Source organism: Castor canadensis, chromosome 15 (genome assembly GCF_047511655.1).
Source record: "Castor canadensis chromosome 15, mCasCan1.hap1v2, whole genome shotgun sequence".
NCBI lineage: Eukaryota > Metazoa > Chordata > Mammalia > Rodentia > Castoridae > Castor > Castor canadensis.
In genome coordinates, this window is record NC_133400.1 from 65,497,892 (window position 1) to 65,522,791 (window position 24,900).

At 42.2% G+C, this 24,900-nt stretch overlaps 1 protein-coding gene across 30 annotated transcripts in view; it reads right to left on the reverse strand.

The window, feature by feature from the left end:
• Positions 1–24,900, reverse strand: part of Pard3 (par-3 family cell polarity regulator) — a 689,221-nt gene that overhangs the window by 52,880 nt on the left and 611,441 nt on the right. For 29 of the 30 annotated variants that reach the window (XM_074056355.1, XM_074056356.1, XM_074056354.1 and 26 more), the window contains one exon: positions 21,682–23,659. The exons of the other annotated variant lie outside the window; for it this stretch is intronic. In XM_074056355.1, coding sequence (XP_073912456.1) covers positions 23,266–23,659 — 394 coding nt within the window. In that variant the 3' untranslated portion in view covers positions 21,682–23,265. Of the gene's footprint in view, positions 1–21,681; positions 23,660–24,900 lie in introns of those variants that run through there. 30 annotated transcript variants of the gene reach the window in all.

Consider the following 24,900-nt stretch of genomic DNA (forward strand, 5'->3'; position numbering starts at 1 on the left):
GATACATTGGCTTCCTAGACCTCAGTATCAGCTGCAGACTCTGAGGCAGTCCCATGTCCCATGACTCCATCCATGGTCCAAGGCCAGTACTACCTGCCTAAGGACCCACCTAGTGATCCAATATGAGCCCTTCCAGGGACTCAAGGAAATGACACCTCTCTATATACCTGATAATGGGCCTGATGTCAGCAGGCCCTAATACCACCACCAACCCTCCTGATCAAGGTTCTGGAGGCAGTCCAGCCAACCCCAGATCCACACAAGATTCCTGCCTTGCTCAAGTCACTAGTAGCAAGCCTCCAACCATGGGCCCCACTGCAGACTCTGCAGCAGCCACTATGACTGGCTCCAGACTCACTTGATCACAATCTTGAGGTCAGGGTTCACACATGAGAAGGTTTTTGCCTATGGTAAAGACTAGAAGTGGCATTGGCTCCTCCAAATGCACAGACACAAATGTAAGGTTATAAAGATGACAAAGAATCAGACAAACAGATGCCAATGACAGGAACTAGTAAAGCTCCAGTAAATGATGGAAAAGAAACCAAAGGAACAAATTGCTTGAAAAGAATCCAAAATAATCATCTTAAAGAAGTTCAATGATCCCAGATACTTCAGAGCATGAGATTGGGAGGATTACAGTTTGAAGGTCAGCCCAAGCAAAAAGTTGGGGAAACCCCATTTCAATAAATAAGCCAAGTAGCAGTGGCACATGTCTATAATTCCAGCTATCTGAGTGAGGCATAAGTAGGAAGATTGTAGTTCAAGGCTAGACTGGGCAAAAACATGAGATCTATATGAAAACTAACTACCAGTAAAAGGCTTGGGGTCATGGCTCAAGTGGTAGAGTACCTACCTAGTTAGTTCAAAACCCTGAGTTCAAATACCAATACAGTATCCCCATCCCTAAAAACAAAAACAAAAAAAAAACTCAATGAGATTTTTAAAAAAGACTAAATGAAACTGGGAAAACAATACCTGAACAAAACTAATTTAATAAGAAATTAGGAGCCATAAAAAAATAGTCAAACAGAAATTCTGGAGCTGTAGAATTCAAAGACAAGACACTATGGAATTTCCATACAGAGCTTCCATAGCAGACTCGATCATGCAGAAAAATGAATTACAGGCAACAGCCCTAGACTTCAGTTCTAGATTCTCTCAGCTATGATCTGAAAGCAGTCCAACCTGGCAGGATCCCTGGCTGGGCTCACTTGTCTATGCCCCATAGCAGGCCTGCTGATTACAGTTTTACAATGAATTGTACAATGGCCCTACTAGCCAACTCAAACTCCTTCTGGCTATGATCTGAAGGCAGTTCTGCTGCCCAGAAACCCACCTAAGGGCACACTGTCCTTGACCCAGAGGCATGAGTCCCAGGCTCCAATTTCTTATAAGAACAGGTCATTTGATATTAGTCAATTAGGGGACAAAAAGAAAAAAATACTTGAAAAGGAGTGAAAAGGAGTGAGGAAAGCACCACTGACCTACCAGATACCACTAAGGCTTATGAATATATGAATTACAGGGGTTTCAGAAGAAGAAAGAGGGAAAGAAGGATTACTTAAAGAAATACTTCCTGAAGAAATACTGCCTACAAACATCCCTGATCTTGAGGGGGACATGGACATCCATTTCCATGAAGCATTCTTACATAAGATCAACCCAAAGAAGAATAATCTGAGACACATTATAATGAAATTGTCAAAAAGCCAAAGATAAACAGAATCTTGAAAGCAGCAAGAGAGACTTGTCACATACAAGGGAATCTTCATGAGGCTAGTTGTAAACTTTTGAACAGAAATGTTGCGAGCCAGGAAAAAATGAGATGATATATTAAAACCTGCCAATTAGAAATACTATAGCCAGCAAAACTGTTCTCAAGGACAAAGGAGAAATAAAGAATTCCCAACAGACAAAGGCTGAGGCAGTTGATCAGGAGACCTGCCTTACAAGAAATGCAAAAGGCAATTCTTAGGTTGAATGAAATTAACAACCTGAAAACAGCTTGGAGGAATGGCAAGCTAGCACCACACACTGATAACCAGCACCTTTAAGAAAAAAAGTGTTTCTGAAGACAGAAACAACACTTCAAATGGGTGATGGCAGGAAGGCAATGGATTTTCAGTAGCAAACAGACAGAACCATATTTTTTAATGGAAAATTTTGGAAAGTGGAACAGAGGGAGAAAAAGATGCCTCCAGCAGAGAGTCCACTGCTGCAGAGGATAAGGACTAAGGTGAAAGAAAGAGCAAGGTCCTCCAAAACACATTCACTATAGTATCAGTTGTGAACAGACAAAATCTTATTTCAAGAAAGATGGAAAATTTGGAGAGAAAAATGGAGAGAGAGAGAGAGAGAGCGACTCAGCAAGTAGACTGAGCAGAAGTGGTGTGGCACAGGGAGAGGACAGAGATGAAAGAAAGTCAGAACAAAAGACACAGAAAACACAATTACCCTTGTCTCAACACTGAGCAGATCTTCATTCTAACAGATGGGGGTCCTGGAGTCCCCACAGCACACAGGCACTGGGAAAGGTCTCTCTTCTTCTTGGCATTTGGTCACCATGCTGTAGCAAGAAGCCATTTTGAAAGGTTTCCCATCTGAGTCTGTAGCTTTAGGAGTTAAAGTTTCCTGCATTGTCCTTCCTTGGGAACCTCACAAGGTTCTGGCACTAGTTCCCAGAGTTGTTCTACCTATCCAGGAAAGACTTTGACCCAGAGATGTGGAGAGCCACATGGTGGGAAGCTGGTGGAAGTCACAGAGGAGAGTGAGAGTCCTTTCCATCCAGGCTCTCTAAAAGGGAAGCAGCTGCCAGAGCTCAGGGAGGCAGAAAGAGCAGGGTAGGTGATGACAGGCAGGAGGTACACTTCAAAAAGTTGAAGACGTCAAGGGCAGAGCATGCACAAAGCATCCACCACTATGGCGCTGGTCACTGCATCCTCAGAAGGCTTCCCTACCATAGGACCAGAAAACTGAAGGTGCTAGAGACTGTGACCTCCTGGGGCAAAACTTGTGGTTCACCCCATCCTATCCTGAGAAGCTGAATCAGCACAGAGTAATTGCCACTGGCTGTGTCCAGAAACCATGCCATCTGGTTGCTAGGCTAACAGCAAAAAGGAAACAGAAATCCAAATATCCAAACAGCAAACTGACTCTGCTCTCACTAGGTGGCACAGCAGAAGTGGCCACGGGGGGTGGGGGTGGCGGGAAGCTAGTTGGCATAGATTCACTTGATTGACATCCTGAGAGGACTGGAAGCCTCTTTTTTCATTTAAAAAGGCTATTTTTCATTTTCTCCCTCTTTTTTCCTTTTCTTTGATTATTTACTTTTCTATAGAAACATTTTAAATCAGACTGATTGGTTTAAATATTTATATATAAAATTTTAATTCTATTTTTTTGTGATTCTTTTCTTTCTTTATGATTGTTGTACTGGAGATACATTATGACATTTACAAAAGTTCTTAAAATGTATCATAGTTAAATTCACCCCCCTCCATCATTCTTCTTTATTCCCCTCACCCCTTCCAGGAATAGTTTCAACAGGTATCATTTTTCCATTTACATACACAAGTACATAATATTTCCATCATATTCACACTCCTATGCGCTTTCCTTTTATCCGTCCCACTCCCACTGGTACCAATCCACCAGACAGGACCTGTTTTGCCAGCCTGTTCTCTGTTTTTGAAAAAAAAAAAAAGAACATTTTTGTTTAAGATAACTGTATGGGTGTTTCATTGTGACATTTCAATGTGTATATGTATTATAACCAGAATTGGTTCATCCCCTCTATTTTTCTCCTCTCTGTATTAATTCCCTTCTTGTGAATCCTATTTTCTTATATGATTTCCTTGTCCTCTTTTATTTGCTTTCATACTTGCCTTAAATTACTTCTTGATTTAATATCTAATTTCTTTGTCCTGTTTTTGTTGTTATTTGTTCATTTGTCTTTGAGATAGGTTCTCACCATAGGACCCATGTTAGGCTGGGGCTTCCAGTCTCCCTCCCTCAACTTCCCAGAGATGGGACTGCAGATGTGAGATGTCACACCCTCTTTCAATATTTAGTTTTTAATCTTCTCTTCTTCCTCCCTCTCCTCTCTCACATTAAAAAAATTCTGTCTTCAATTAATCAGTTTCTTCTCATACCTTCTTTCTCATCTTTCCCCCTTCCACACTTCTTCATTTTCATCATGTAGTGTTCCTTACTTGTTGGCCATGTTTTTTTTTTCATTCCTTTTTTAACTTTAGCTGTATGTGCCCTGTTATTCCTTTCTTCTTTCTCATTCCTCCTTATATTTACTTTCTCCTATTTGTTCCATTTGCTAATACAATTCACTAATATTACTTTTCTTATTTTATCTTCATTCTTATCCTTATTAACTAATATATCCTTAGTTCAAGCAGTATTACCTTTGCCCTTTCTTCCTCTACTGTTATTGGAGTTGTGCTGATTGTTTTTACTGGTTATTACTGTGTTCCCCCAGCAGATGTGTGTATCAGGTGTGGTTGCTCCTGCAGTTAATTTTCTCTCTGTGTGATGCTGGGGATCAGACTGCTCAGCTACATCCCTGGTCCACTGGTGAGAAACTACTCCCCAACCCTGCTACAACCTATCCCCACCTGGACATTGTGAATATTTTCAACTGAAAGAATGCTTGAGACTAAAACCATGAACCAATGACTTGACCCAGATGTGTAATTCCCAGTGCAGAAAGATAAGAAAAGTAAAAACAAGGCAACATAATTCCTCCAAAAGTTAACAATCTAGCCACAATGAACTTTAATTATAGTGAAGTGGATGAAATTCCAAGCAAAGAATTCAACAGCATAATTATAAGAGGGATAAACAAAATCAAAAGGGACAAGAATAAACCCTGAAATGAATTCAAAGAGAGTGCAGACAAACATCTGATAAAAGGAAGACAATGAAGGATATGAAAGAGGATTTCAATAAAAAAAATAGTCATTCTGAAAAAAATCAGGCTGAAATTTTGGAAAAGATAAGGTCAGTATGTGAAATTTAAAAATTCAGTAGAAGGGCTGGCTGAAGCAATCCCATTCCTAGGGATATACCCAAAGGAATGTGACTCAGGTTATTCCATAAGCACCTGAACACGCATGTTTATTGCAGCACTATTCACAATAGCCAAGTTATGGAAACAGCCAAGATGCCCCACTACTGATGAATGGATTAAGAAAATGTGGTATTTATATGCAATGGAATTTTACTCAGCCATGAAGAAGAATGAAATTTTGTCATTCACAAATAAATGGATGGAGAACATCATCTTAAGTGAAGTTAGCCAGGCTCAGAAGGCCAAAAATCACATGTTCTCCCTCATATGCAGACTTTAGACCTAAAACAAATGCAGCAATATTATTGGACATGGGTCACACACTAAGGAGAGAACACATACAGGAGGCATAGGGGAAGGTAGGAAACCCAAAATCTGAAAGTGTTTTATGTGCCCACTGTAACTAATATAGTAACCTTAAAATGACAGAGATCAGTATGGGAAGGTGACCAGGAAGTAGTAAAGAGGTCTGGTAGAGATGAATCAATTTGGGTTGCAATACACATGTGCATAGAAGCAATGCTAGGAATCTCTCTGTACAACTATCCTTATCTCAAACTAGCAAAAACGCTATGTCTTTCTTATTATTGCATACATCTTCTCTTCAACAAAATTAGAAAAGAGGGCAGAACAAAATTGGAAAAGAGGGGTAGGGGAAGAGGGAGGGAGTGGAGGATAGGTGGGAGAAATGGCTCAAAAATGTATGCACATATGAACAAATAAAAAAGAAATGTTTATGTTAAAGACAAAAAGAAGGGCTGGCTGAGTGGCTCAAGTGATAGATTGCCTGCCTTGCAAGCCTAGCAAGTCTGAAATCCTGAGTTCGAACCCCAGTACTACCAAAAACAAAATTCCCAGAAAAAATTCAATAGAAAGCTTCACAAACAGACTGGATCAAATGAAAGAGAGACTATCAGGGCTTGAAGATAAGGTAGACAAATTAGAATATTCAAACAATTTAAAAAAATAAGAACGTACAAAAAGACCTCTGGGGCACCATTAAAAGACCAAACCTATGAATCATTGATGTAGAAGAAGAGGTACAAATTAAAGGCACAGAAAAAATACCCAATAAAATAACAGCAGAAAATTTCCCAAATCTCAGGAAAGAAAAAGACATCCAGATACAGGGGTGTTTTTAGAATACCAAACAGACAAAACCTGAAATGAACCTCCACATGTCATATTATAGTTCAAACATTAAGTATATGGAAAAAAGAAGAATATTGAGAGCTGCAAGAGAAAAGCTCCCGTCACATGTAAAGGCAAACCCTTTAGAGGATTTTAACAGAAACTCTGAAAGCCAGGAGGGCATGGAATAATGTACTTCAAACCCTGAAAGAAAGTAACTGCTAACCTCAATTACTGGGACCAGCAAAGCTATCCTTCATAATTGAAAGAGAAATTTAAAAACTTCCATGAAAACACAAACTAAAGAAATCCACGATGACTAAACAGGCACTGCAGAAGGTACTGAAAGGAATCCTACACACAGAAGAGGAAGATAGGGGCCAGGCCTGGTGACACAGACTGAATCCCAGCTACTTAGGAGGCAGCAGTCAAGGTCATAGGTCAACCCCTATCTCAACAAACAGGCCAGAAGTAGTGGTGTGTGTCTGTAAACCCAGCTATGCAGGGGGGTGGAAGCAGGAGGATCATATTACAAGGCCAGCCATAGGCAAAAGTATGAGATTTTACTTGAAAAATAACTAAAACTAAAAAGGCTGGGGCAATGGCTCAAGTGGTAGTGTGCCTGCCTAGCAAGTGTGAGATGCTGAGTTCTAAAGTCTAGTATTGCCAAAAGAAGGAGGAGGAGGAGGAGGAGGAGGAAAAGAAGAAAACCATCAGAAGATGGAAAAGAATAAACCTCACTAGAATAGTTGATTAGCAAATGAAGATTAAGAAAGAATCAATATCATAAAAACAAAAATGACAGGAATTAGTATGTACTTTTCAATAGTAACACTTAATGTGAGTGGTCTCAATGCTCAAATTAAAAGACACAGTGGGTGCGTTGGATTGAAAATAAAATAGATTGTTTCCCTCCTACAAGATATGCATCTCACTGACAAAGACAAACACAGCCTTCAATGAAAGAATAGGAAAAGATATTCCAAGCAACTGGATCAGGAAAGTGAGCAGGAGTACTTCTACTCACATCTGACAAAACTGGCCTCAAACCAAAATTACTTAGAAAAGACAAAAAAGGTCACTGAACATTGATAAGGGGAAAATCCATCAAGAGGATATAACAATGTAACCCTACTACTACTGGACACCAAAGCACAGAGAGACCCCAATACAATAATGGGTGCATTTAAAACCTTACTGTCACCAATAAATAGGTCCTTCAGACACAAAAAAATCAAGAAAGACACATTATAGTTAAGCAATACTATTGATCAAAGGAATGCAACAGACAAAAACCACAGAATACACATTCTTCTCAGCAGCCCATGGAACTTTCTCCAAAGTGGGTCATAGTTTAGTCTATAAAAGAAGTCTTAACAAATACAAGAAAATTGAAATAATTTCTTATAGTTTGTCAGATCACAATGGAACAACACTAGAAATTCACAGCCAGAGAAACTACATAAAATAGTCAAGCATAATAAGATTGAACAAAACACTTTTGAATGATCAGTAGGTCATTGAAGAAATAGGTAGGGAAATTTAAAAATTCCTACAATAAAATGAAAATGAAAACATGCCATACTAGAACCTGTGAGATACAATGGCAGTGGTTCTAAGTGGGGTGTTCATATCTATAAATTCCAACATTAAAAAATCAGAGATCTCAAATAAATCTCATAATGATGTACCTCAAGAAAAAATAAGAACAATACAATCCCAAAATCAGTAGCAATAATGAAGACTAGAGCTGAAATTAATTGTATAGAAAATAAAAAAGTATAAAAAGGATCAGTGAAACAGAGTGGGTTCTTTAAAAGGAAAAAGCGAGACTGACAAATCCCTAGCCACTCTAACCAAGAGAAAAAGAAATAAAACAAAAATTCATAAAATTAGAGATAAAAGGTTCTATTACAATAGACATCACTGAAACTCAGAGGATCATTCGGTAACATTTTTAAATGTGTATTCCAATATATTGGAAATGGTTATACTGGCTTCATAGAATGCCTTTGAAGTGTTCCTTCTCTTTTTATTTTGTGGAATAGTTTGAGAAGCAGGTGTGCTCGTTCTTTGAGGGTTAGTACCATCCAGTCCTAAGCTTTTTTTTTTTTTTGTAACTTTCTGGTCCAATTTTGGCAGTTCATATGTGTCTAGAAATTTATCCATTTCTTCTAGATTTTCCAATTTATTAGAATAAGAGCAAGGATTGAAAAATGAGATTGCATCAAATTAAGAAGTTTCTACACAGAAAGAGAATTATTAGCAGTTAAGAGACAGTCCAAAAAATGGGAGAAAATCTTTGCTAGATATTCACCTGTCAGGGATTAATATTTATAATATATAGAGAACTAAAAAAAAATGGGAGAAAATAATCCAATTAATAAAGGGACAATGGAACGGAACAGACTCTTTTCAAACAAAGAAGCACAAATGTTCAATAAATACATGAAAACTTGTTTAACATCCTCAGCAATCAGGGAAATGCAAATCAAACTACACTGGGATTCCATCACATCCCAGTCAAATGGCTGTCATCAAGAAAACAAACAACAAATGTGTGGGAAATGTGGTGTGTTGGAGGTGGTGGGGAGGAACACTTATTCACTGCTAGTGGGAATGTAAATTAGTCTTGCCACTACGGAAATCAGTATGGAGGTTCCTCAAAAAATAAAAAACAGAACTCCCGTATGATGCAGTCATGCTACTTCTGGGTATATACCCAAAAGTATCAAAGTCAGCTTACTACAAAATACCTTCATATCTAGGTTTATTGTGGCTGTATAAATCATAGTCAAATTATGGAATCAGCTTTATCTAGATAAAGATGAATAGATAAAGAAAACATGGTATGTACACATAGTGGAACTTTATTCCATCCCAAAGAAGAATGAAGTCATGTCACTTTCTGGAAAATGGATGAAACTGGAGATCATCTTGTTAAGTGAAATAAGTCAGTCCCACACACAAACAAATCACGTTTTCTTTCATATGTTGAATCTAGGGGGACATGAAAATAAAAGGGGAAAATTAACAACTACTAGAGATGTGGAAGGGGAAAAGGGTGCAGGGGGAAGAGCAGAAAAGGAATAATAGAGGAGGTGAATATATGAGAATATTATGTAAATGTATGGAAATATAATGAAAGCCCTTTGTACAATTAATGTACACTTAATAAAAAAAGGAAAACATTAAAGTATAAAACTGAAGATAAATATATAGTCAAATTCAGAATGCTCTAATACTGTAATGATGGCATGTTAAATTACTTTGAACTCTAGTATAAAGTTAAAAGGCAGAAATATTAAAAATAACTATGCTACAGTAATTTGTTAATAGGCATGCAATGATCTAACTTATATGTAGAATCTGAAATGAGTTGAACTCACAGAAGCAAGTGTAGAATGATGGCTGCCAGGGGCTTGGTATGGGGCAAATGAGGATGTGTTGATCAAAGAATGCAACCTTTCAGTTGTATGATGAAAAAGCTCGGAGGGTCTAAGACACTGCATGGATTGTGATGGATGTGTCATAAATTTGGTTGTATTGTATAATCAGCATACAATGTCTGTACATATCAAATCAAAATAAACAAATCACTGATCAATCCTAATACATTTTCACTAAGCAAGTAGAGCTGGAGAGCAGTCAAAATAAGCTTGGTCAATTATTTTGAACCCATTGGACCATACTTATTGAACACGAACATGGAATGATTAATAACTGAAAGTGAGAAAGTTACTCCTAGAGAGGAGCCAATTCAAACATTCAATTACTTTATCCATAACTTGGGGTGGGGGGGCCAGTGAGGAGAACTGTTTCAGGTGCAGAGTAGATGCAGCTGATGTCACATGGTTAGGCAGTATTCCCTGGGTTCTAGTACCCAGGTCCAACTATGTTTTAAACTACCTGGACCAGGTAGAAAGGCATCCCAAACAACACGAAGTGGTTAGGTCAGTATCAAGTCTACTAGGTTGATGGATGGAATGCAGATGGTTCAAGGCATCATCATGAATGGAAAATCAATTCATGACATAATCACCGTGAAGAGGAGTCCCTAAGATCCTCAACTAGAGTGACTGATGATAGTTGACCATGAATCTCAGCACTGCCCTCTGAAATCCACCCTGTCTTTGTGCTGAAGCTATGCCTTCCATGAGCTTCCCCCAGCCAATGACCCAATGCCATGGAGATACTTAGGAAGACCCATTCTGGCGTCCCTCTGAAGGGTGTCTTTGGCTCAAGGACTCCCCATTGACCTTATCAAGCTTTCCTAGCACTTCACCATATATTATGGCCTTTCTTCCTAACTTTCTTCTCCACAGCAGTCATAATTGCACTGTGGTCTGATGACTCCAAGGCCTCTCTGGCTCCTACCATGTTATACCTCACCAATACTCCCCTCAAATAATCTATTTCACACCCAATCTCATTTCCATGTCTGCTTCTCAGAAGATGCAGACTGACATACACAAGTCTGCCAAGAGAAGATCTTGCCATTAGCAGAACCCAATGTCTTGCAATGAATTCACTGATTTCAAGATAAACCAAGCTGCCCCTCAGAAAATTCAGTTGCATTTCTTAGGATTTCTGCAATTGCTGCCATTACTACCCTCATTTTGCTAATACATACTTACCCTATTTCTCTCTTGTTCCTCAGGAAAACTTCCTCAAACATCATCAAATCAACCCACTGGGCCCTGGGCACTCCCCACAAGGATCAAAAGTGTGTCTTAGTGCCCTTTTGGAAAGACCATGTCTCTACCATTAGAGTCAAAAGAAGTCTCCAGTGTAGACTATGATATTGCAGCTGTGGATCTCCTCACTTACACTAATAGGAGTTAAAAGGGAGCCACAGAGCCCTCCTCCTACTTCTCTTCTATATTCACAGCCTTACCACCATTGTAACCTTTTTCCTTGTTTATGGCAATTCTCAGAGAAGCCCCAGATTTCCAGGGCACCTATTATGATTCTGATCTAAAATGTCCCCCAAAAAGCTCATGTGTTGAAGGCTTGGTCCCTAGTGCAGCCGTGTTCAGAGGTGTTACCTTTGGAAAGTGACTGGATCAAGAGGGCTCTGGCCTCATCAGTGGACAAATCCATTGATGGATTCATAGCTTAATGGGTTTAGGGGAGGAGCTCTGTTATAAAAGTGAGCCCTCTTCCTGTGGCCACCATGAGGTGAGCAGCTCCACCAAAATGCCTCCCACCATGAGGCGCCTTACCACTAGCTCAAAACAACAGGGCCAAACAACCATGGACTGAACTCTCTAAAGCCATGAGCCAAAATAAATCTTCCCTCCTTTCAGTTGATTTTCTCAATTTTATCACCATGATGGAAAGCTAACATAGCACCCCTCGGGCCTCCCCCTGCAAACTTGGTAAAGCTTTGTGCAACCTCTGCTTTGGTCTCAATTCCTTTCTTTCCTCCAGTTTGTGATGCTCTTCCCCACCCCCTCCGGTGCTTCAGAACTCCACTGCTAACATTCATAGCCCTGCACTCTGAGCTTTGTCTCCAAACCCAGCTGAGGACCTGGCTTCCCTCCAGCCATCATAAGGGGCAGCTGTACACCTGCCTCGCCTCTATTCCTTGGCCTAGAGCTAGCACAGGCATCTTCTTTTACCCTTTTCCACTTGTCACAACCACCTCACCTGTGACTCTCACATCATGAGATGGTCACTCCCCATGATCATCTTGCTATGGATACCATCATGTCACTGCCCCTTGCTCCTCAGGAATTTCTGCCCTGGCTTAATGGGTTCAGTGTCACTTTCACCAATGATCATGTATGGTAACCCCAATATTCACAGTGAAGATCCTCCTGCTTCTCTGTTCCTTAAAGATCTGTGTTCCAATTATCTACCATTCCATGACCCAAATCACTCACTCCTAGGATTACCTTCATTCTAGAATTCCCATTACTGATACCTCTACCCACGGTCTTTCTAGTTTCCACATGGCTAATGCAGTGACATACACTATGTTACAGGCCACCAGTTACCTCCATGTGCTCAGCCCCTGTGCTCTGCTCTGCTGTTTATGACACATGACTTAACACACTACAACATTCTTTACTGAGTTTGTCACTGCCCATGCTCCCAAGACATTCCCCAACTGCAAACTTTGTGTGACTTGTTCCCTAGTGTGCCTGACACTCCTCTCTGTGCCTGACACTGTCAACAAGAGTGTGTGGAGTGGATCATGAGAAGTCTATGAGAACTTGTCACAAGCACAGTTGTGCTCATGATCTACAGGCTGAGTTTGGCATGGCCCTAGCCACAGAAAAGAAGCAACACAGCTGCTTTACTAAGTTGTTCAGAGAAGGAGGAATGCAGGTTTCTCTTGTTACAATGTCATGCTCCTCCCCGAGAACTGTTACTCCACCTTGTTGTTTTCTATTGGATATAAAAGACTCGCTGAAGGAGGACACGAGGTTTTTTTTGATAGGGAATTTTGATTGGCTGCCGCTGACGCTGGCTGTTGTGTATCTCCACCAGAGCAGCTTTCTGCACCAAGAACTATATACATAGACTTTAGAAAAGCTAAGCTAAAGAAAAGCTAAAGAGAACATGGGACAGTGCAAGTCTAAGGACCAAGTCTTTAAGAGTTATGCTAATGCAGTTTTTAGACGCAGCTGCTGTTGTTTGTCTGCAAGTCTGAGCACCAAGACTTTAAGAAAGCTAAAGAGAAAAGATGGGACAGTGTAAGTCTAAGGAATGAGACTTTAAAGTATATAAAAGAAGCAAGGTTTTAAAGAAAGACTTTAGAAGTAAGGCCTTAAAGAATAGAGAAGAAAAGAAGCAAAGTAAATGAAAAGAATAAAAGAAGCAACGAGGCTGCTGTGCATCTCCATTCATGCACCCAGCACACCTGGCCCCAACTTTATGCATATCTGTCTTCTATAGTTTGTCCTTTCTGCATCTCCAGTCACCCCCAGTTAGGCCAGTTAGGTTCAGTAGTAACAGGAGCAAGAAAAAGCTTGCTCCACAAGAGCATGGTGAATGGAGAAATTGATGCTCCAGTGCCAGGGGCTCCTATCCTCAGCCATTGTGGCTGATGGTGAAGTGTCTGCAGCAAGCTCCACTGGCCTGCCGAGCCTCACTGCCTGGTTACTCTGGACCCCAGTCCCATCTTTACACAGCTGCTCCCTGGGAACCTGAACCCTACTTCTGCTTGTCACACACAGGCTTTCACCTGCTCCCTGTACCAGCCAAGTTCGAGTCTCTCCTCTTTCACCTCATTCCAGGTGATCTGGTCCTGTTCTGGCCTGAGATGTTCTTCCACCACACACAGAGGTCCTGGGTGAGCTGAGCATTTAGCAAACACTGAATGCTCACCACGTGGGGCATGGCTCAGACCAAATAGTGAAGGAAAGGATTTAAGGAACCAAATTTTTTTAAATGTGGAGTTTAAAACCACGTTGGATTTTGTTTATTTTCTTTCTTTCTGGCCATTTGGGGTTTTGAACTCAGGGCATTGGGCTTGCTAGGCAGGTGCTCTACTGTTTCATCCGTGCTCCCAGCCCTTTTTTGCTTTTAGTGATTTTTTTGGATAGAGTCTTGGGCTATTTGTCTGGAGCTGGCCTGGGACTGTGATCATTCTACCTATACCTCCTGCATAGCTGGATTATAATGTGCTCCACCACTCCTGCCTTGTTTATTGAGATGGGGGTCTTGCTAGGTTTCCGTACAGGCTACCCTCAAACTGTGATCCTCCCGATGTCCACCTCCCAAATAGCTGGGATTGCAGGTCACCATGCCCAACCTCTGATTTTGTTTATTTTAATGGAGATGAAGATAAAAATGTAAATACATGTTCTAACCTGAACGTTCAGCAGTGGCTTATTACTGCTGGTGGTATGTGTGTATATCTGTGCATGCATGTATATATGCACACAGATGCCATCATGCCATGGGCACAATGTGACATTCCAGTATCTTTCTTTGAATGATATATTGTGGTGATAGAATTTAATTATAAACATTAATTTTAATAACTAACATACTTCTACATTTTTATACCATATTTTTTTTAGTCATTTCCCTATTTTGGGGGTGCTTAGGTTTAATTCTTCTCTTATAAACTATATTTTTAATAGCTGGGGGCACAAATCTGACTGATTTGGGGGTTTCTCTTGCCGGCTTCTAGAAAAATGAAATGTCAGTGTCATGAGCATACACATTCCGGGGTCTGGAAGTATTTCCAAATTCTTTCTGGGTTGCAGAATCCTTCAAGGCTGAGCTTACACTTCATGCTTCACAAACCTTCACTGCCCTTCTCCCCGGTTTACTTTATGTCGCCTCCCCCTGTTACTCTCTCATAGCAACTTTGCTTTGAGAGCCCCAATCACAGTTTGCACACTACCTCTGTTGTCTGTTATTCGGTTAATGACTGTGCCTTTGAACTGTCATTTTTACAAGAATAGCGCAAACTCTTCCGTTCATCACTGAACGCTCCCCCATAAACAAATTGTCAGCCCCTCAATGAAGGAATCCTGAATGAATAAGGATGTCTGTCATCAAGGCACATGCAGGGAGCATCCTGCCCCTGGCTGAGGGCCCAGGAGGCCCCTTAGAAGCAGACTACAGTAAGAAATGAACTTCTGCTTCTGCCCCAGAGCCCACAGAGCTCCTCCTGTGCTGTGCATCTCTCCCTCTTCCCCCCCTCTCCCCCTCTTCTCCCTCCCCTCCTCCTCTTCCCCCTCCCCTCCCCCTCTTCTCCCTCCCCTCCCCCTCTTCCCCCTCCCCTCCCCCTCTTCTCCCTCCCCTCCCCCTCTTCCCCCTCTTCTCCCTCCCCTCCCCCCTTCCCCCTCCCCTCCCCCTGCCCTTCTTCCCCCTTCCCCTCCTTCCCCTCCCCTTCCCCTTGCCCTTCCTCCCCCCTCCTCTCCCCTCCCCTCCCCCTCCCCCTCCCAAAGCTCTCCCCTCCTAGCTCTAATCCACACCACACTTCCGGTGCTGGCTGGCGTTCACTCACACTGCATATTTCGGGCTTGGACTTGGGATAGGTGACACTTCCGGGACATTACTCTCCCTTCCGGATAAACCCACCCATGCTCCTCCTCTGAAGCTTGCTAATTAGGCTGTTCCTTAACTCCTTGTGAAGTCTACTCCAGCTCTTCATGCTCTGAAGATTTTTAGCACCTGCACCCCGTCTTAATCGTATTTGTTGTTGATTTTGACTTCTATACCCGTCAGGAAGATCTTTCCGGCACCCTCAGTTCTCCAACAGCCTCACCACATGAGGCCTGTCTCCCACCCCACGACCACCCGCGTCTCCGTGGTGGCCCCTGGTGGGACCATGTCCACCGGTCTTCCCTCCCCTCTCCATCTTCTGCGCCCCCGCACTGGCAGCGCCATCACCATTTACTATCCCCGAGTCCTGCCAAGCTTCGCCCTCTGGATGTGCCCCATAGAAGAAGCCATTCCCCAAAGAACACGACTGCGTTGTCCTCTAGCAAATTCCCAGACGCACAGTGGGAGCTATGTGTGAATGATCAAGGGAGTGAATGAATGACTGACTGACTGACTGAATAGAAGATAATTATTTTTCTAAAGTGACTCCAGGTCCTATACAATGGCATCTTCTTTTAAAATCAGTGCTAGCCTCTTCAGGGCTTATTGATTACCTTGGACAAATCGCACAAACAGGATATCCATGATGTTCAACTAATCCAGAGGGAACACCTAGAAGGATTTAGGACCCACAGCTGAAGATGCTAACCGTGTGCCCAGTAGCCAATGAGAGCCTAGCAGTCCCCTAATGAAGTGTCCCCTAATGAAGGGAGAGCAATTTCCTGGCTTAGGGAAGGAGAGCTGGAGCCAAAGGAAGTGCTTTGTTCAGGATTCAACCGGCTTAGTTTTTGGAAACTTGTTTTCCTGGGTGGACCAGTCAGCTCTTCCCGGTGCTGAGAGTCTGTGGCTGTCTGGTGTCTTCTCTCAGGGGGTGGGATCAGAAGAGACAGGCTGTAGCATCTCCTCCTGGCTCGGCCTCACAGCCCTGCGTTGCAGTTAATGGAGTCATGGGGGAGAAGCCTCTGCTAGTGGTTGATGGACAGGAACTTCACTGCAGCCCAAGCATCAGGGAGAGGATCTAGGGTCCTGGTGAGCCACCCCACCTCTGCCCAATGCCAGCCTTTCTCTGTGAGCTTTCACAACTGTGTTTAATTAGGATCTTGAGTGAAATAAGCCGCTCGCTTCATTGGGAACGTCTCAGAGCCAAAAGTTTCTTTCTGTGCATAATTAATATTCTACCTCTTTGAAGATAAATTCTCTCTCTCCAACTCTGTAAATGGATCATTTCCCTTTGGCTATTCCTTATGTCATGTTTTTATCCAAAGTAAAATAACACAAAGAAAAAGAATATGTAAAGCACAAAGCCTCACTAAAAAGGATTTCCATTTTTATTCCCAACGTGAAAAGCTCAAGAATGTTTTTAATGTGTGTCCACCCTGAAACCCATTGCAAATGTCTTACAACATTTTGTAACAGGCTTTTCCATCTGTGCTGAAAGCAGCTGATGATTTAATGCAAATTGTTATTGTTTCATAATCTCTCAACCAGCTTTTCTATTTTGGATTAGCATTCAGGGTCTCCCTTGCATCTGCTTCGGAAACCCAACTGCAGGGAATGGCTTCTTGCTGGGGCCTCTCTGCGTGCGTTCTACTGCCTTCCTGCTTCGTGTTCACTGTGTTCAATCTCCTTTGCCTCTTCATTTTCTCACCATTAAAACTTGGCTTAAAAATGAACACCTTGGGGTCTCAGAATCTTACACAATAAAGCAAAGGAGACACCTTTTTTTTTTTTTAGTTGTACTGGGATTTGAACTCAGGGCCTCAAACTTTCTAGGCAGGTGCTCTACCACTTGAGCCATGCCTCCATCCTTCAAAGTAGACATCTTGAAACGAGGGTCACCCACAAGGGACAGCCCTGGGTCTGCAAGTCCTCATGGCCTTCCTCTATTTCAATAGACATTTTAACTATATGACACACTGTGCCTGCTAGGGAAAAAGTCATCATTTGTATCTAGGTATGCGTGTGTATATTCATATGTAACTTTCAAGTGTATATGGATAGTATTATGAATAATAAAATTTCTTTCCAAAGTATACTAATTTTCTAACTTATAGATTATGTTGTGTTCATTTTCCCTGCCAAGGAAGCAAGTAATTTAAAATTGTTAAAAACACCTTTCATTTTGATCAAATCTTCACATCACAACAGTAGGATGCAGTCAGGACAATGGGTTTGTGTTCTGACTAGGCCATGACCAACTGGCAAGCCACCAACTCCTGGAGTCTCAGTTCCCTCAGGTGTCACCTTGGACTGTCATTTCTCTGCCCTGCTCCGGAGTGTCCAGGGACTCAAAAAGATGTGTTTTACAGGTTCTAAAGCACTACACCAATAAATTAACCCAATAAAGTAGGAAGTCAGCAGCAGCTGTGGACACCCATTGTGGGTTGTGGGAGTGCTTTTGGTTGTGTGGACCAGAAAGGGAGCTCTTTAGGCACAGATGAAAATTAAGCCATGCAGGTAAATTCAGAAAAATCTGGAAATGAAGTTGCAAGTCAGGGTGTGTGTAGAACAAATTCACTTTGAGGTGTCCCAGGATGGCTATATCCCACAGTACCCCGTGATCATTGGTGAGCCCCAATTCGACCCACCTCTGGATTGTTGAATGATGAGATTTATTTTCCCATTTCAACTCAACATAAGCAACTGTGATACCCATGTAGCTGCTCAGAACAAGAGTTGAAGAAAAACAAGTCAGAGATGAAGGGAACCCAGAAACTGGATCCTTAGCCGAGGTCACAATCGGTTTAGAAATTTGTGTTTTCCTTCCTGTCACTTGCCAGTGATATATGGCACTGTTCCCCCTTGTAGTTTGCAGTCGGCTGGGCCCTGAGCCATATGAGACTGTTTTTAATGGCAAAACCTTCAAAGTTTTACTTAAAATATTTGCATCATAAAATCCTTCATGAAAGCCAAACTTCAGTTTCAGAAGGAGCCTAGCAAGAGGCAGACTTGCCTGTAGAGACAAGGAGGATTTGCCTTTAGGAGAAGAGTGGCTCCTGCTAACAGTGCCATTTTCCAGCAGGTTATTGACCCTTCAAGGTTGGTGACATCCAAAAGAATGAGCTCACGGTGAGGCATACCCAGGGCAGAGGAGCCAACTCCAAATGGCTTTTCTAAGCCAGCCGTAGTGCAAGATGAATCAGCAGCAATGCAAAGAAAGGGTGTTTTCACACGTTTAATTGATCCTGGAAGCAAATAAATGCTAAGCGAGAACGATGAGTCATTGTTCCACTCCAGTGTGGGAGGATGAGAGCTTTGTGCCTGCACTTTTCCCATGTTCAGTAGTCAAATAGACTCTTCTGGAGAACAGCAGCGAAGGTGGTGGATAGAGTTTGCTCAAAAAAGAATCAGAAAATAAAATCTGATCGTTTAGACCTGAACACAGGAAGGGGAAAGAAATTGAAAGGAAGAGTGACTATCCTTGTAAGCAAAGGATTACTTCCAAATCTAGGGAACTCACAATGGAACCCTTAAAAAGTTAAATTCCCTGTTACCGGACCTAACATAGAGAAATTACATTCATGAACAAAGGACACCATAAACTTTTTACATTGTAAAAGGAAAATGAAAGTGGAAGAAGAGGTTGAGGAGGAGGAGGAAGGCTGGCTGGGAAGGTGATTGGAGGTAGGAATCCATCTAAGGAGAAATGGACAGTGGCAACCCCTTTTACCCAAGAGCTCAGAGACAGAATATCAATTTCTTGTTTTTAAGAGGGGGGATAAAAAGCTAATATTCAGAATAACAACCCTCATCCCCCCCCCACACATTAAAAAAAAAAAGTCAATTTAATTCAACCAGCTTTTGTGATCTAATCATTACTGAGAGCTGAAGGTGGTTTTCCATTAAAGCATCTCCGTCATTCTCACTCTCTGACCTGTGAACACTCTTATTAACTGCCTTATTAAGATGATATCCTGTCTCTGAAGTAAGAAAAGAAGATTATCTCCTTACCTGACATGTCATCATTGGAGTAATCTTTGTTCCCCAAAAAAAAGGAAAATAGAGCTGATTGCTAAATAGACGTTTAAATTTATGGCACACTATGCTATCCAAAGGAGAACATTTGTCACCCAGAGGTAGTTAGTAGAATCTTGGTGACATGTTCTGCAAACAAAGCCAGAAAACAAAGTTGTGTCTGGTTAATCTTATGTTGGTTTTGACTGGAATAAGAGGTGGATGGTAACTCCTGAATTGCAAGAAATCACAGGATGAAATAGGAACACGTTAAAATAACCAAATCATGGTGGACGATCATGAAGACCACTACCAACAGAGGGGCCAGTCTGTGAGCATCTTCTACCTGTTCACAAAATGGTGAGCACTTTTTGTTTTTTGGTGGTACTGGGGTTTGAACTCAGGGCCTTGCACTTGTTAGGCAGGCACCTTACCACTTGAGCCACTCTGAGCCCCCCACCTGCTTACAAAATGGGTTTGGAATAAAACCGACTGCCCCTGCTCAGTGAAAAGAACATTCATTTGATTTATTCTTTTTGATTTGATATATTTGACTTCTTTGGTAGAAAACTTGAGAAGTCCAGATCCTCCTCTCCTCCCTGAAACAGTCTTGTTGATTGTGGGATGCTTTGACTTCTGAGCTCTTTGTTCTAACTGATCACAAAGAGAGTTCTTAAATTACATATAACATAGACTGTTATGGCTTTGATGAGTGTTCCCCAAAGGTCCATGTGTTAGAGGTTTCATCCCCAGAATGGCAATATTGGTAAGTGGTAGAACCTTTAAGAAGTGGAGTTTCATGGGCGCTCTCTCTCTCTCTCTCTCTCGATAGTACTGGGGTTTGAATTCAGAGCCTTATGTTCGCTAGGCAGGTGCTCTACCATTTGAGCCATGCTTCTAGTCCCTTTTGCTTTCTTTATTTTGAGACAGGGTCTTGCATTTACCACTGTGCATCCAGCCATTGGTTGACACTGAGTCCTGTGAATTTTGACTAGGCTGGCCTTGAACCACAAACAATGATGCAGATCTCCACCTTCCAAGTAGCCAGGATTATGGGCTTAAGCCACCACCATGCCCAGCCATAAAACTTTCTTTACTTCCTAAGTAGCCTGTGTCAGGTGTTTTATTATAGTGATGTGAAGCTGATTACATTATTTTAATAATTAAAATGCTGTTTAGGATCTTAATGAACTAAGAGTGGTAATAATGCCACAGTACGATTATCTTGCTGCATCCCCATCTGAGGATGGCCCCAGGGTTCCCACCTGGCCCACTTCATAGTATGGAGGCTTCTCTCTGATCATGCTGGGCAGAGTCCAGCACATGTCTTGACAGTGCCCAGCTGGCTCTACTTTGGGACACTCTCTCCCAGGTGACTCCCTCAAGTCCTTGTGAAGACTGGGCACAGGAAATCAGTTCATTTAGACAAGAGCGATGGAGTATATTTTCCCTCCCATGCTTCCTTGTCTCTATTCCTACTTCTCTTCCCACTTCAGCTCAAATTGTCAGTTTTCATCCACAAATTTCTTTGTGACATGGGTCCCTATTACATTTGATATTACCTCTCCTGCTCTGCCTCTGGCTGTCAGTTGAGACAAATAACCTTGGCATTTGCAATGGGGCTTATGGTCAGTGAGAACATTAGCAATCTGTCCATCTTTCCTTTTCTACTTTCCCATACCTGGCCTGTACATCAGAACCAAAATGTGCTATTGCCTTGGCTGCCATGCACACTCGTTACTAATCTTGAGGTGCTAGAACTTAGATTCCACAACAGGATGAGGGTGGCCATGAGAACCAACTGATAGCAGGTCTCCCTCACCATAGCATTTTGGATGGGTCCTTGTAAACTTGCTCTTTGCATGGGAACCACATCGCCTATATCTGTGCACAAGACATAGTCAGGGTAGTATCACACTTTATGCCTTCAAACACCATACAAATAGTAACACATATTCATCAAAAAGAAATAGCAAAGGCTTCCCTGTGATTTGAAAAATCACTAGGTTGGAAGCAGACTAGAATTAGGCCTTTTCTCTGGGCTCACAGTATGTGAGGCAAAGACTCAATGAAAACATCTGGCCTGCCAACATGGTGCCAGGGGAGCAAAGGCAGCAATGGGAATGTGTAGAGTTCTGTATGACTCTTATTTCCTTCCAGCACATTGGCTGCTTCTCTTCAGAACTCCCCATATCCCTCTTTGGGCTGCCAGGGTCATCCAGTGGTCTTGTTAAGAAGCAGCTCTTGTCTTTCCTGTCCCCTTTCTCCTCAGGTGTTCAGATAAGCAATCAATCACCCACTTCCGTGCATGCACACAAAAAGGTATGAAGAAACTTTCCATTTTCACTAAATATGGTTTAAAAAATGACATCTGTTAATATACTTAAAAAAAAAAAAACAGCTAGGAGACACTCCACAGGAAAACTATGGACACCACAAAGAACAGGAAGAAATATGCCTTTTATTAGAAGTCTCATATGTACAGGGAAAGCTGTTTCGCACAGCTCAGGGAAGGCTGTGAGAAAGAGCCACTGTCACCCAAGGTCACCGCGCTTACATTGGTAATACCATTTAAACATTGTTGAACATTAACAAACTGAGCCATTACACAGAAATGCAAAAGAGACACAGGTATGTGTGGACACTTCACATATTTTCTAAAAACAAGTCGACACAAAAATACAATGTGCCAGTAAAAAAAAAATAGGCATATCAATACTTGTCTTTGTTTCTCTTTCTTTTTGTTAATACACAAGACACTGAGTTTTCATCTCAAGCTTTTTGTCACATTGGGATTTGCAGGCACTTTAGCAAGCCAGCCACGGTTTACAATACAGGACGTTTAGGCCAACAGATGAACATCGGGAGCATCCAAGGACCTCGTGACCCACACGTGTATTAAAATATTGACATGAGTGCAATCTTTTGTTACCACTGTTTTGGGACACCAAAATGTTCTCTGCGTGATGTGCAGTGGCTTTTCCCTTATTTGTCTTTTATGTTTTATGGTGGAATCATTTATTAATGTGGCATTGCCAGGTAGGGATACAGTGTATGGGTGCACAAGACAAATATCAATTCCAACCAACCTTAAAAACTGTAGCAACATCAATTTTTAAGAATCCAAAAATGACTGTGTGATTTATCATCCCACTCTGCCCTCCTTACCAACCTGTCACAACAAAAACTAATTAAAATAATGACTTTGTGGACTGGCCCACAGCTCCTCCTGGGAGGGTTGTTTTCTCAGCTCTCACCTCCTTACAGTGCACTGAGGGCCGACAGGCAGGCCACCCCCACGCCCCTCGTTCCCCACACAAGACTGTGTTGACTCAGCATGTGTCAAGAACATGACCGAACAAGTGTATTTATAAACACAGACTAGAATTGTCATTTTATTGGTAATGTTGAGTTCTAAGGCAGTTACAAAAGGACTCCCCTGATAACCAACGGTGTTGGAATATGGCTTGACTTCTTTAATAGGATGACAGAATTTTCCTTTTACAAGGAGCTGAGAAAGAAAAGGGAAATGCATACATATTACAAATACTAGAAATGACTGTGCTGTGAAGCACTGGAAAGCCCCAGTGTTTGGTGTATGTCACCCACTTTCATCTACCAGAAATCTCAATGCTGCCTTACAGCTAAGAAAAGCAGAGGAAAAAGAGAGCCATCAGCAATTCCCTCAGCTTCAAGTTAATTCATAAGGAGCTGTAACAACAAAGCCATGATCATCAGATACATGGGGCCAACACTCCTGGTCCATCAGAGAGATGCAGAGCGGATGAATGCCTGGAACAGATGATTGTCAGTGGTGGAAAACCCTTCCATGAAACAGACGATTGAGACACAGTGGCAAAGACGTTAAGGCCTTCCATTTCTTTGCCCATACTGCTTAAAGGCACTGATACCAACAACAGAAATATCCCATAGTACCATCAAAGTTTAAAAAACTCCCCAAAATACAAGTCTTCATAGGAAAATGTCCTTTATTGCGTGACATGAAGCCTCCGTTGTCCTCGTGCTCAGGAGTAGAAGGGCCTCCCCTTCTCGGGTGTCTGGAGTCTGTTCAGCCTGGCAACCTGAGAAGGGGATGGGGGCACATCTTGCCGGAAGGGCCCCTTGGGAGGGGGGTAGTTGGGGTCCTGCACTTTCTTATATGAGTCATAGTTGCTGGGCCCCTCGGGAGGGGGCAGCTTCTTCATCTGCTGCTCCTTCCGCCTCTGTTCCTGGCGCAGGAGCTCCTGGGTCTCCAGCATGACCCTTGCGTTGAAGCCATGACCACCCAGGTAGCCGTTTCTGGATCCCTGGTAGCTGGAGTACCTGGGGTTCTCCTTGGCACTCTGGAAGCCTTCGCCAGGGGGGCAGCTTTGCTCCCAGGACTCCTGGGAGGCAGAGCTGGCATTCTTCCTGCTTTGCCTAGGAAGGAAGTAAAGGACAAAGGGTAGGGTGAAGGTTGGGAGAGGAGAGAGAGGGAAGGAAGGGGAAGGAATGAGATGTGTATTTTCCTCATTCAGGAGATGTTACTGTGCTCTAATCGTACACCAGACACCATGTGGGGCTGGATAATTCAAACCCGGCTGTCCTCAGCAAGCTCCCAGTCCCAGCTAGGTGCACACAGAACAAACAGGAGAGAGAAGCAGGTCCAGCAGTGATTTAGAAAAGGGCCCTTCTCCCATAGTTGGCAAGGTGCATGTTCCTCTTCGGGGGACAGGGTCTCCTGCAATGGGGACTTATTGGCAAGTATAAAACTGTAGGGGCTAGGCAGCATCTACTATTAGCTACCATTGCTGCTTGCTTTAGAATGCTGCAATTCAATTCTAAATAAGCAAAACAAATATTCTACACAGCTGCCACCATAATGCCAAAAATGCAAGCTAATATGAATTACATGTAATGGATTACAATATGAGTTCAGTTATGAAAGATTTAAGTCTAGACTCCTTTGTGATTAAAAATGCAATAGGCAATCCCTTTGAGCCCTGGCTTCTGAGTTCTTTGTGTCAGCAGCTGGCACTCATCAGGATGGGACAAGCGGTTGTCTGTAGGGTAAGTACTGTTTCTTTGCACACTTTTCCCTCACCAAAGGCCAGAGGAACCTACTTAACTCACTTTCTGTAACCCCGGATAGGGGACCAAGTCTGAGTCATGCAGAAACTTCCAGTTCTTAGCACTTTTGCAATAAAGCTGCACATGATTTTCAGGAAACATCATTGTTTTGAAACATCTTTAATTTAGTATACAGTCTCTAGATGCTTTTATGAATTTACAATAAGATTGGCTATGATAAAGTAAAACAATTTTGTGCCGGGAAGGAAGACATGCCCTAATTTTTAGTCTTGAAAATGGAAGAGGGGGAGGGAGACGATAAAGCAAAATATATTGCTCCATTTATCAATAAGAAAATCATCTGGCGACATTATGGATTGCCCAGCCTCTCAATCAGCGCACACAACACGGCTGAATGTTTGAAAAAGACTTCCTGCCTGTGGCAGGAAAAGAAGGTCTGTCTGTGAAGCCACCGGTCTCCAACAGAAATGGAGCAATTTGCATTTTCAACATTCTGAAGTGCTGGCAATAAGGTTTGGGATCCAATCTACCCATTTTCCATATGGCCTAAGTTGTAGTTGGGGCATTTTCAAAATGGAAATTGAATTTAG